The sequence below is a fragment of the Lucilia sericata genome, unplaced genomic scaffold (assembly GCF_015586225.1).
Source record: "Lucilia sericata isolate MDLA Ls3-8-SP2 unplaced genomic scaffold, ASM1558622v1 Contig000692F_arrow, whole genome shotgun sequence".
Lineage (NCBI taxonomy): Eukaryota > Metazoa > Arthropoda > Insecta > Diptera > Calliphoridae > Lucilia > Lucilia sericata.
The window spans coordinates 132749-146521 of NW_023994695.1; the positions used below are offsets into that span (position 1 = coordinate 132749).

Sequence of the window (13773 nt, forward strand, 5' to 3'; positions counted from 1 at the left end):
AAAATACAAACCACTTGCAGTGGAATGTGGATTACATCTGTTGGCCTAAAGGAAAATTGATTTTTCAACAATGAATAGGAAAATTTTTTTTCACTTTTAATAATTGTACTTTTTATTTTAATTTAAACTTACCTTGTAGCAGGAAATCGATATAGATTAATAAGTTTAACTTATTGTTAACTTTAGCTGCAAAAATCCTTTGTGTTTAACAAACAAACTGTTTTTCTTGAGAAATATTTGGAACACTTTTAAAAGATAGTTGTAAGAGGTTTTTTCTTTAAATTCTTACAAGTTTCACTAAACCTTTTCTTCAAAAACACTTTCTTTTCTTTACTCTGTTATTTTAACTATTGATTTATTTGCTTTTTTTCAATGGGGTTTCTTTTCTTGTTAATTCGTTTTGGAATAAAAAATTATTTAATTCGTTTAGATTTAATTTTTATTCGTTTAAGAACCGTGTATGTTGTGACCGTAAACCGTTTTCACAGACGAGCAACGTAGTTCTGCCAACGCATTGTCTAATTGGAATTCGTATCCTTTCGTTTTGAGTTCAGCTTTTCTTTCTTGTGGAATTCATGAAAACTCATGTAATTTGCGCATTTTCTTTATTTGTAACCATGACTTCCATTACGTACACTTTTTTTCCACTTAATCCAAGAGGATTTGTTAGTAACAAGTGCGTTTGTTGGTTAGTGTTTTAAAACTTCCACTATAATCCATTCTTTTGTGAAAATGCGCAAGTCCTTGTTATTGAGAATTAGAAAATATTTGTTATTCCTTTTTGGAAATTTCCCCCGTTTTGTGTGAAAATTGTTGGAAAAAAAAAACCAAACAGCGTCGGTGCTAAACAGCTGTTATTTGTTATTTTTGTTTTGTTTTGATTTTGTTTTTGTTATTCTTTATGCTCTTTTTTTGACGATTGCCCAGAGAGACATAAAATGTTGCCAGATGGTGTATGTGCTGCGATAGCAGGTAGTATGTAGAGATGCCAGTGGAAAGAAATTATGCAAACTAACTAACTAACTAACTAACTAACTACTAAACAACTAACTAACTAACTAACTAACTAACTAACTAACTACGACTAACTAACTAACTACGAACTAACTACTACTAACTAACTACTAACTAACTAACTAACTAACTAACTAACTAACTAACTAACTAACTAACTAACTAACTAACTACTAACTACTAACTAACTAACTAACTACTACTAACTACTAACTAACTACTACTAACTAACTACTAACTAACTAACTAACTAACTAACTAACTAACTAACTAACTAACTAACTAACTAACTAACTACTAACTAACTAACTAACTAACTAACTAACTAACTAACTAACTACTAACTAACTACTACTAACTAACTAACTAACTAACTAACTAACTAACTAACTACTAACTAACTAACTAACTACTAACTAACTAACTAACTAACTAACTAACTAACTAACTAACTAACTAACTAACTAACTAACTAACTAACTAACTAACTAACTAACTAACTAACTAACTAACTAACTAACTAACTAACTAACTAACTAACTAACTAACTAACTAACTACTAACTAACTAACTAACTAACTAACTACTAACTAACTAACTAACTACTAACTAACTAACTAACTAACTAACTAACTAACTAACTAACTAACTAACTAACTACTAACTAACTAACTAACTAACTAACTAACTAACTACTAACTAACGAACTAACTAACTAACAACTAACTAACTAACTACTAACTAACTAACTAACTAACTAACTAACTAACTAACTACTAACTAACTAACTAACTAACTAACTAACTAACTAACTAACTAACTAACTAACTAACTAACTAACTAACTAACTAACTAACTAACTAACTAACTAACTAACTAACTAACTAACTAACTAACTAACTAACTAACTAACTAACTAACTAACTAACTAACTAACTAACTAACTAACTAACTAACTAACTAACTAACTACTAACTAACTAACTACTAACTAACTACTAACTAACTACTAACTAACTAACTAACTAACTAACTAACTAACTAACTAACTAACTACTAACTACTAACTAACTAACTAACTAACTAACTAACTACTAACTAACTAACTAACTAACTAACTAACTAACTAACTAACTAACTAACTAACTAACTAACTACTAACTAACTAACTACTACTAACTAACTAACTAACTAACTAACTAACTAACTAACTAACTAACTAACTAACTAACTAACTAACTAACTAACTAACTAACTAACTAACTAACTAACTAACTAACTAACTAACTAACTAACTAACTAACTAACTAACTAACTAACTACTAACTAACTAACTAACTAACTAACTAACTAACTAACTAACTAACTAACTAACTAACTAACTAACTAACTAACTAACTAACTAACTAACTAACTAACTAACTAACTAACTAACTAACTAACTAACTACTAACTAACTAACTAACTAACTAACTAACTAACTAACTAACTAACTAACTAACTAACTAACTAACTAACTAACTAACTAACTAACTAACTAACTAACTAACTAACTAACTAACTAACTAACTAACTAACTAACTACTAACTAACTAACTAACTAACTAACTAACTAACTAACTAACTAACTAACTAACTAACTAACTAACTAACTAACTAACTAACTAACTACTACTAACTAACTAACTAACTAACTAACTAACTAACTAACTAACTAACTAACTAACTAACTAACTAACTAACTACTAACTAACTAACTAACTAACTAACTAACTAACTACTAACTAACTAACTAACTAACTAACTAACTACTAACTAACTAACTAACTAACTACTAACTAACTAACTAACTAACTAACTAACTAACTAACTAACTAACTAACTAACTACTAACTAACTACTAACTAACTAACTAACTAACTAACTAACTAACTAACTAACTAACTAACTAACTAACTAAACTAACTAACTACGACTACTAACTAACTAACTAACTAACTAAACTAACTAACTAACTAACTAACTAACTACTAAACTAACTAACTAACTAACTAACTAACTAAACTAACTAACTAACCTAGAACTAACTAACTAACTAACTAACTAACTAACTAACTAACTAACTAACTAACTAACTAACTAACTAACTAACTACTAACTAACTAACTAACTAACTAACTAACTAACTAACTAACTACCTAACTAACTAACTAACTAACTACTAACTAACTAACTAACTAACTAACTAAACTAACTAACTAACTAACTAACTAACTAACTAACTAACTAAACTAACTAACCTAACTACTAACTAACTAACTAACTACTAACTAACTACTAACTAACTAACTAACTACTAACTAACTAACTAACTAACTAACAACTAACTAACTAACTAACTAACTAACTAACTAACTAACTAACTAACTACTAACTAACTAACTAACTAACTACCTAACTAACTACTACTAACTAACTACTAACTAACTAACTAACTAACTAACTAACTAACTAACTAACTAACTACTAACTACCTAACTAACTAACTAACTAACTAACTAACTAACTAACTAACTAACTACCTTAACTAACTAACTAACTAACTAACTAACTACTAACTACTACTAACTAACTAACTAACTCTAACTAACTAACTAACTAACTAACTAACTAACTAACTAAACTAACTAACTAACTAACTAACTAACTACTAACTAACTACCTAACTAACTACTAACTCTAACTAACTAACTAACTAACTAACTAACTAACTAACTAACTAACTAACTAACTAACTAACTAACTAACTACTACTAACTAACTAACTAACTAACTAACTAACTAACTAACTAACTAACTAACTAAATCTAGATCTCTCTAATAGACAACGTTTGTCTTACATAGACGATCCTATAATCTCACTATAGACAACAGTATAGTCTCTATATAAATGACGTTAGGGTCTCTCCATAGACAAGGGTTCAACAGACGATATTTTTTCCGCTATATATCAAACATTAGTCACTTTATTTAATCACTTTCAATTTTCTCCAATATAAAAAGAAAACGCTTAAAACTCCCTATTTCCCCATTTAACTGTTTTTTACATCGCTAAATATAATCCTATAAACGCTAAATTAACAGCACTTGTCACGAAAAAAAAAACAGTTAGAAAAGAAACTCTTCAAACGGGCGCGTAAAAAGTGCAGTGCAATAGATAAAATTATTAAAATTCGACGCGTATTAAGTTTTATTTTGAATCTTTTACCAATATATCTTAATTATCTAAAGAATATATTAATTAACAATAAGATGTTGTTATAAAGTGTGTTTAGATTGTTGCTTTGCTTAAAAACTCGTAAAAAAGGAACTCTACAGAGGGACGCTTAAAAAGTGCTTGCAATAGATAAAATTACTAAAAATCGACGCGTATTAAGTTTTATTTTTAATCTTTTACCAAGAAATCTTAATTATCTAAATAATATAATAATTAACAATAAGATGTTGTTATAAAGTGTGTTTAGATTGTTGCTTTGCTTAAAAACTCGTAAAAAACAGAAAACTCTACAGAGGGACGCGTAAAAAGTCCAGTCCAATAGAAAAGTCTACTGGTAATAAGTTTTATTTAAAATCTTTTGATTATTTATTTAAATAATATATAAGTAAACAATAAGATGTTGTTATAAAGTGTGTTTAGATTGTTGCTTTGTTTAAAAAACTCTTAAAAGAAACTAGTAGAAAAGAACTCTACAAACGGGCGCGTAAAAAAAAGTGCCTTGGAGTAGAAAAAGCATTAAAAAATCTGCGCGTTTTAAGTTTAATTTTAAATATCTCAATTATTTAAATAATATATTAGTTAACAATAAAATGTTGTTATAAAGTGTGTTTCGATTGTTGCTTTGCTTAAAAACTCCTAAAAAAACAATTAGAAAAGAACTCTACAAACGGGCGCGTAAAAAAGTGCAGTGAAATAGAAAAAAACATTAAAAATCTACTCGTATTAAGTTTTATTTAAAATCTTTTACAAAGATCTAGTGATTACATACTTAATTATTTAAAGAATATATTAATTAACAATAAGATGTTGTTATAAAGAGTGTTTGGATTGTTGCTTTGTTTCAAAACACGTAAACAACGCCTGCGCTGTTAGAATTTACTTGCGAGCATCGGCGAAACGTTTAGAGATATCATTCCAATTGGCAATATCCCAAACGGCTTCTACGTAAGAGGGACGCAAATTTTTGTATTGCAAGTAATAGGCATGTTCCCAAACATCAATGCCAAAGAGGGGAATTAAACCTGAAACAAAGAAAGGAAAGCAGTGTATAAAAGAAAAACGGGTAAGTTTTTGCATTTTTTTTTTAGTTAATACCAGTGCTAGCCTCCAAGGGATCTTGGTTGGGCATGGCAACAATTTGCAACTTTTGGGTTTTCTTATTATAACCCAACCAACCCCAGCCGGAACCCTGGACAGCCACAGTTAAGGCAGTCATTTCTTTTTTGAATTGATCGAAACCCTTAAATTGTTCCTCAATGGCCTTCTTTAACTCAGCAGAGGGTTGGGTTTTTTCGGGTGTAAGATTTTGCCAGAAAATTGAGTGATTAATATGGCCGCCACCATTGAAACGCAAAGCAGGTGCTAAGCTAACAATTTTGGTGACATCATTTTTGCTTTGAGCTTCGGCCAATTGTTCTTCGGCAGCATTTAAATTGTTAACATAGGTCTGGTGATGTTTGGTGTGATGCAATTCCATAATCTCACGGCAGACAATGGGTTCCAAGGCAGCATAGTCATAGGGCAATGAGGGTAATGTATGTTTACCGCGTACGGCAGTTCTAGAAAAGTCATGGAATAGATTTTTATACATACATATGTTGCTTTAGGGCTGCTTTATATAATTTATGTAATCACATCTTATTTAGTATATTTATTGTACTAATTTAATTTGATTCCCTTTGTTTCGTTTACTTACTTGGCTACATTGCTGACATTACGGCTGAGAGCAAACATTATGATGTTGTTTAGTTAATACCGTTAATCTTCAACAATTTCTTGCAAAAATCTAAAATCAATTAAATCGTTAAACGCAATTGATTGCAAATTTCTTTCTTTTTCACTTACCTTTTCGGTGCGAAATGCAAAAATCGTTTGTGCCGGAGCTCAAAAGAAAATGTCAAAATAAAAACAAAAACAATTGTAGCTAAATGGCGTTTTTACACGGTAGTCATTTATTTAAGGTTGCCATATCCAGTTGATATTTAAAATTAACAGTAAGAAACGGGGAAGGGAGTATGGAAGTTCACAATGTTTATAAATATATAAAATTTTGATGACAATTTAGATTTTTTTTAACAAAAATTTAAATTAATCAAGTTTTAAAATAAACTTTTGTGTTTTGTGAAAAACTTATTTATTTATTAAATTTTTTAAAAGAGTTTTGTTAAATAATGAAAATGCGCATGTTTTTACTGCAAATCTTTTTTATAAAGAAAATCAAATTAATCTCTATAAAGAGAAAAATTTAGTCTCTATATAGATACCATTTACTTTTAATATAGACGTGATTGAGTTTCCTTATAGAAGAGACTTTGGAAAAGTGGACTTTTAGAAATTATTACGTTTTTTAATGCGTAATCGTAATTTTATTGAAAATTTATATTCTATGGTCTAGTCTATAGTCTAGTCTATAGTCTAGTCTATAGTCTAGTCTATAGTCTAGTCTATAGTCTAGTCTATAGTCTAGTCTATAGTCTAATCTATAGTCTAGTCTATAGTCTAGTCTATAGTCTAATCTATAGTCTAATCTATAGTCTAGTCTATAGTCTAGTCTATAGTCTAGTCTATAGTCTAGTTTATAGTCTAGTCTATAGTCTAGTCTATAGTCTAGTCTATATCGTCTAGTCTATAGTCTAGTTTATGGTCTAGTCTATAGTTTAGTCTATAGTCTAGTCTATAGTCTAGTCTATAGTCTAGTCTATAGTCTAGTCTATAGTCTAGTCTATAGTCTAGTCTATAGTCTAGTCTATAGTCTAGTCTATAGTCTTGTCTATAGTCTAGTCTATAGTCTAGTCTATAGTCTAGTCTTTAGTCTAATCTATAGTCTAGTCTATAGTCTAGTCTATAGTCTAGTCTATAGTCTAGTCTATAGTCTAATCTATAGTCTAGTCTATAGTCTAGTCTATAGTCTAGTCTATAGTCTAGTCTATAGTCTAGTCTATAGTCCAGTCTATAGTCTAGTCTATAGTCTAGTCTATAGTCTAGTTTATAGTCTAGTTTATAGTCTAGTCTATAGTCTAGTCTATGGTCTAGTCTATAGTCTAGTCTATAGTCTAGTCTATAGTCTAGTCTATAGTCTAGTCTATAGTCTAGTCTATAGTCTACTCTATAGTCTAGTCTATAGTATAGTCTATAGTCTAGTCTATAGTCTATAGTCTAGTCTATAGTCTAGTCTATAGTCTAGTCTATAGTCTAGTCTATAGTCTGGTCTATAGTCTAGTCTATAGTCTAGTCTATAGTCTAGTCTATAGTCTAGTCTATAGTCTAGTCTATAGTCAGTCTATAGTCTAGTCTATAGTCTAGTCTATAGTCTAGTCTATAGTCTAGTCTATAGTCTAGTCTATAGTCTAGTCTATAGTCTAGTCTATAGTCTAGTCTATAGTCTAGTCTATAGTCTAATCTATAGTCTAGTCTATAGTCTATCTTAGTAGTCTAGTCTATAGTCTAGTCTATAGTTTAGTCTATAGTCTAGTCTATAGTCTAGTCTATAGTCTAGTCTATAGTCTAGTCTATAGTCTAGTCTATAGTCTATAGTCTATAGTCTAGTCTATAGTCTAGTCATAGTCTAGTCTATAGTCTATAGTCTAGTCTATAGTCTAGTCTATAGTCTAGTCTATAGTCTAGTCTATAGTCTAGTCTATAGTCTAGTCTATAGTCTAGTCTATAGTCTAGTCTATAGTCTAGTCTATAGTCTAGTCTATAGTCTAGTCTATAGTCTAGTCTATAGTCTAGTCTAGAGTGTAGTCTATAGTCTAGTCTATAGTCTAGTCTATAGTCTAGTCTATAGTCTAGTCTAGAGTCTAGTCTATAGTCTAGTCTATAGTCTAGTCTATAGTCTAGTCTATAGTCTAGTCTATAGTCTAGTCTAGAGTCTAGTCTATAGTCTAGTCTATAGTCTAGTCTATAGTCTAGTCTATAGTCTAGTCTATAGTCTAGTCTATAGTCTAGTCTATAGTCTAGTCTATAGTCTAGTCTACAGTCTAGTCTATAGTCTAGTCTATAGTCTAGTCTATAGTCTAGTCTATATTCTAGTCTATAGTCTAGTCTACAGTCTAGTCTATAGTCTAGTCTATAGTCTAGTCTATAGTCTAGTCTATAGTCTAGTCTATAGTCTAATCTGTAGTTTAGTCCATAGTCTAGTCTATAGTCTAGTCTATAGTCTAGTCTACAGTCTAGTCTATAGTCTAGTCTATAGTCTAGACTATAGTCTAGACTATAGTCTAGTCTATAGTCTAGTCTATAGTCTAGTCTATAGTCTAGTCTATAGTATAGTCTATAGTCTAGTCTATAGTCTAGTCTATAGTCTAGTCTATAGTCTAGTCTATAGTCTAGTCTATAGTCTAGTCTATAGTCTAATCTATAGTCTAACCTATAGTCTAATCTATAGTCTAGTCTATAGTCTAATCTATAGTATAATCTATAGTCTAGTCTATAGTCTAGTCTATAGTCTAGTCTATAGTCTAGTCTATAGTCTAGTCAATAGTCTAGTCTATAGTCTAGTCTATAGTCTAGTCTATAGTCTAGTCTATAGTCTAATCTATAGTCTAGTCTGTAGTTTAGTCTATAGTCTAGTCTAGCCTAGTCTTTAGTATCTTCTTCAGAAGAAAAACTCTTTAGAAGATACGTGGCGGTACGTTATGCTTTCTTCTATATTAAGAAAGAGTAGCTTCAGCCTCAGTCATTTCTCCTAATAGAGAAAGATTATTTTTATCACTTCGTCTTCCTAACCTTAGCATTTAAAAGTCGCTGTTCGCAAGATTTAAATATCTCCGATGACAGTTTATAAATGTCACATTTAAAAAGTTCTTCTTATCAAATTACATATATTACATTTCAACTTTGACCAATCACCCATTCAAACTAAACAATCTATTCTCCAATTTATTAAAATAATTGGAAACCAGTTGTCAACTACAAAAAAAATCCTAATTTAAAACGCATAATTAAACTAATTGCTCACAAATATTTTCCGTTTACTGTTAAAGAAAAATTCATCAAAGAGAAGAAAATCATATTTCAAATGCACATCACATTCACAACAGCAACAACAAATACAACAATGTGTGTTTATTTGCAAGATCGTAAATCACTGGCATTGATCAAATAAGCCAGAGTTAAGAATTAATATTGTATAAAATAAAACACATAAAAACAAAACGCCATTGATCGTCGTTGATCGTCCAAAAGGAATAGTTAATGTGAATGGTCAATAATAAACACGAGCCTAATCATACAACGTTTAATGTCAATGACAAAATGCACGCACGCTCAATCTAACTGTGGAACAAAATTAAATGGAATGATATGAAGCTTCATCAAGCGTCGCGTTACAATCGTGTAAATAAATATTGGCCACCTTATACGATCGTTTTACAAACATAGTAAATGACAAAAATTCCTTTTGAAAAAAATGAAATATCAAATGATAATTGCCATAACACTCACGCAGTTGATGTGTTTTAATAAGATTGTATTTTATAGTGCTCTTCTCAGGTGGTTATTGATGGAATAAAATTAATGAAGGACATAATAATGTGAAGATGTTTGAAGTATATTAGTACGCTATATATTTTCCTCTATACAGTGTAGAGGCGAATATTAGTGCAAGTCGAATAATGCCATCTCTACCCATCCTTTCTAGATAGAAATTTCTAAAGTCTTTCGCAAACTCCATTTCAAAAGAGAAACTTTTCCTACGCTGAGCAAAATAATCTATATCGATTCGCTAGCTCAACTTAGGAAAGACAATCGCAAGCTCTAGTTATCCTGTGTGCAGAGGGAAGACTATCGCCTAGCAGTCATAGATAGATAGATAGATAGATAGATAGATAGATAGATAGATGATAGATAGATAGATAGATAGATAGATAATAGATAGATGATAAGGATAGTAATAGATAGATAGCTAGATAGATGATAGATAAGATAGATATGATAAGATATTTAGATAGATAGATAGATAGATAGATAGATAGATAGATAGATAGATAGATAGATAGATAGATAGATAGATAGATAGATAGATAAGATAGATAGATGATAGATAGATAGATAGATAGATAGCATAGATAGATAGATAGGTTAGAAGATAGATAGAAGCTAGGTAGATAGTAGATAGATAGATAGATAGATAGATAGATAGATAGATAGATAGATAGATAGATAGATAGATAGATAGATAGATAGATAGATAGATAGTAGATAGAAGATAGATAGATAGATAGATAGATAGATAGATAGATAGATAGATAGATAGATAGATAGATAGATAGATAGATAGATAGATAGATAGATAGATAATAGATAGATAGATAGATAGATAGATAGAAGATAGATAGATAGATAGATAGATAGATAGATAGATAGATAGATAGATAGATAGATAGATAGATAGATAGATAGATAGATAGTAGATAGATAGATAGATAGATAGTAGATAGATAGATAGATAGATAGATAGATAGATAGATAGATAGATAGATAGATAGATAGATAGATAGATAGATAGATAGATAGATAGATAGATAGATAGATAGATAGATAGATAGATAGATAGATAGATAGATAGATAGATAGATAGATAGATAGATAGATAGATAGATAGATAGATAGATAGATAGATAGATAGATAGATAGTAGATAGATAGATAGATAGATAGATAGATAGATAGATAGATAGATAGATAGATAGATAGATAGATAGATAGATAGATAGATAGATAGATAGATAGATAGATAGATAGATAGATAGATAGATAGATAGATAGATAGATAGATAGATAGATAGATAGATAGATAGATAGATAGATAGATAGATAGATAGATAGATAGATAGATAGATAGATAGATAGATAGATAGATAGATAGATAGATAGATAGATAGATAGATAGATAGATAGATAGATAGATAGATAGATAGATAGATAGATAGATAGATAGATAGATAGATAGATAGATAGATAGATAGATAGATAGATAGATAGATAGATAGATAGATAGATAGATAGATAGATAGATAGATAGATAGATAGATAGATAGATAGATAGATAGATAGATAGATAGATAGATAGTAGTAGATAGAAGATAGATAGATAGATAGATAGATAGATAGATAGATAGATAGATAGATAGATAGAGCTAGATAGATAGATAGATAGATAGTAGATAGATAGATAGATAGATAGATAGATAGGTAGATAGATAGATAGATAGATAGATAGATAGATAGATAGATAGATAGATAGATCTAGCTCTACTCATCCTCTATACGAAGGAAAAACTAACGTTAATTCCGCTTCTTCTCAATACCCATGACAAATTGTTCAATGTCTTAATGCGAATTTTGCGAAGTTTTATATATATCTGTAATGGAGTTATTAATGCAGTAATCGGAAGTTTTATACATTTTCTTTAAAAACCACTAAAGCTAACATAGAGTAATCTAGTGCCGACCTTGTTTAAGTCCGATTATCTTGCCACTCTATTATCTACATATTGACACATGAGAATATAAAGTAGATTTTGAATACGAATGACATGAGTGTACAACATATTTGCAAAATTATTATAACTTTCCGTCTGTCTGTCTAATTATTTGACTGCAGTGCAACTTGATTTATCACGTGCACTTTGAATTCTTAGTTATGTTTTTACAACTACAACTAAATTAAGATTTTTCTTTAACTAAAATAAATTAATTTTTTGTTTTTGTTTTTGTTATTGTTTAATTCGACAGGCAGTATAAGTAATTTTAAGTACTTTTGTCGAATACAATGTAAATGTAACGATCGGCAGTTTAATACGTTTGCAGAATTGCGTAATGGCAAACTTGTGTATGTGATGGTTATAAATTTTGCAAATGATTTGTAGCTCATCCATATTTATTGTATGTATGATGAATAATGAATGTACAGAACAAATGCAATATATATGTATAGTTTTTAATTGTTTCTTTTATAAAAATAATAATATTTGTTTGCAGTTCATTTTTTTAAATTAAATAAAACGTGCATGTATTTAGCATTTGATGTTGCATGTAATCATGATTAAGAATCTGCTACCGGAGTTCACGTGCCAAGGCGGATTTAAAGATTTTGTGCAATTGCGTATAATGATTTTTGTTAATAATTTAAAAAAATAATCGTTAGAGATTTCCCGTTAAGATAGTTTTTTGCGAAAATTAAACAATCATAATCATCCTTTTAGCAACAAATAATTATTTTATTATCTTTAATTAAGTCTATAATTTAATTTATTTAAATTTTTTAATGTTTCCTAAATTAACAGAATTTTTATAAGAACATTTAATTGTTAAATATTTTTATAGAAATTCCAATTAAGGTTTTACTGCAATTATTAATGTTTTGACTTAAAAATGTTGACGACTCTTTTTAGAAGGGATTTTTCTAACATTTTTTTTTGTTGTTTCTTTATTTGACACTTGACACACATTTATGCCAAAAATATATATGAATGCTTAGAGAACGTGTATTTTAAATAAAAACATTGCAAATTTTTATCTGAAAAAACGACAATGAAGATGACACTTTTAAATTGTACAATATTTGTAATACTTTATTAAAATGTTTGAACATTTTTTTTTGCGCGTTTTATATCGAGAAAAAACTTTAATTATAGTTAATAAGCCTGTACGTGTACAAGTTCATTTAGGCTTGTAAAAAGTCAACATGCTTTTGATTTTAGCAGGTGATGTTGTTAACATGGTTGAGTAAGAGGGATCTGTAAATCAAAAGTGTTGTAGACTATAGTTTAAGAACTATCACAAGATTTACTCATCATCTAAACAAAAGGAAAGGCCTACCGCTATATCTTCTTATCCTCCATACAGAGGAAAGATAGCTGTAGTAAAGCTATCTACTATTCTGAAGAAAGATTTTAGCTAGCTGTAAGCCAAACTCTATAAAGGCGAAAAATATCGATAGATCCTGTAATCCCCTGTTGACGCGCATCCTCTATACAACTATATTTTTCCTCTATGCAGAGGAAACACTAGTTCTACTTATCCTCAATACTAGGAAGAATCTCGCTACGCTCCAGCATCGGCTTATATAGTGATAGTTCTTTTACTATCTTCTATCTAATTATGAGCTAGCGAGCGAGCTAGGCGAGCGAGCGAGCGAGCAGCAGCGAGCGAGCGAGCGAGCGAGCGAGCGAGCGAGCGAGCGAGCGAGCGAGCGAGCGAGCGAGCGTAGCGAGCGAGCGAAGCGAGCGAGAACGAGCGAGCTGAGCGTAGCGAGGCTAGCGAGCTGCCAGGAGCAGGAGCGAGCGAGCGAGCGAGCGAGCGCGAGCGAGCGAGCGAGCGAGCGATGCGAGCGAGCGAGCGAGCGAGCGAGCGAGCGAGCGAGCGAGCGAGCGAGCGAGCGAGAGGCGAGCGAGCTAGCGAGCTGAGCGAGCGAGCGAGCGAGCGAGAGAGCGAGCGAGCGAGCGAGCGCGCGATGCGAGCGAGCGAGCGAGCGAGCGAG

The 13773-nt window shown here is 30.3% G+C and overlaps 2 protein-coding genes across 2 annotated transcripts in view; one reads left to right on the forward strand and one right to left on the reverse strand.

Annotated features, from left to right (window-relative positions):
- Window positions 1–5003: 5003 nt before the first annotated feature.
- LOC119607416 (superoxide dismutase [Mn], mitochondrial) lies at window positions 5004–6287 on the reverse strand. Its single transcript, XM_037961308.1, has 4 exons — window positions 6136–6287; window positions 5987–6076; window positions 5386–5849; window positions 5004–5312 (listed from the first exon to the last, which is right to left on the reverse strand). The coding sequence occupies exons 2-4, from the start codon at window positions 6022–6024 to the stop codon at window positions 5167–5169; spliced, it is 648 nt and encodes a 215-aa protein (XP_037817236.1). The 5' UTR covers window positions 6025–6076; window positions 6136–6287; the 3' UTR covers window positions 5004–5166.
- LOC119607407 (pyruvate carboxylase, mitochondrial) overlaps window positions 5335–13773 on the forward strand; it is an 88864-nt gene continuing 80425 nt past the window's right edge. The window contains exon 1 of the mRNA XM_037961294.1: window positions 5335–5353. The gene's annotated coding sequence lies outside the window, so the exon portion shown is untranslated. The remainder of the gene's footprint in view (window positions 5354–13773) is intronic.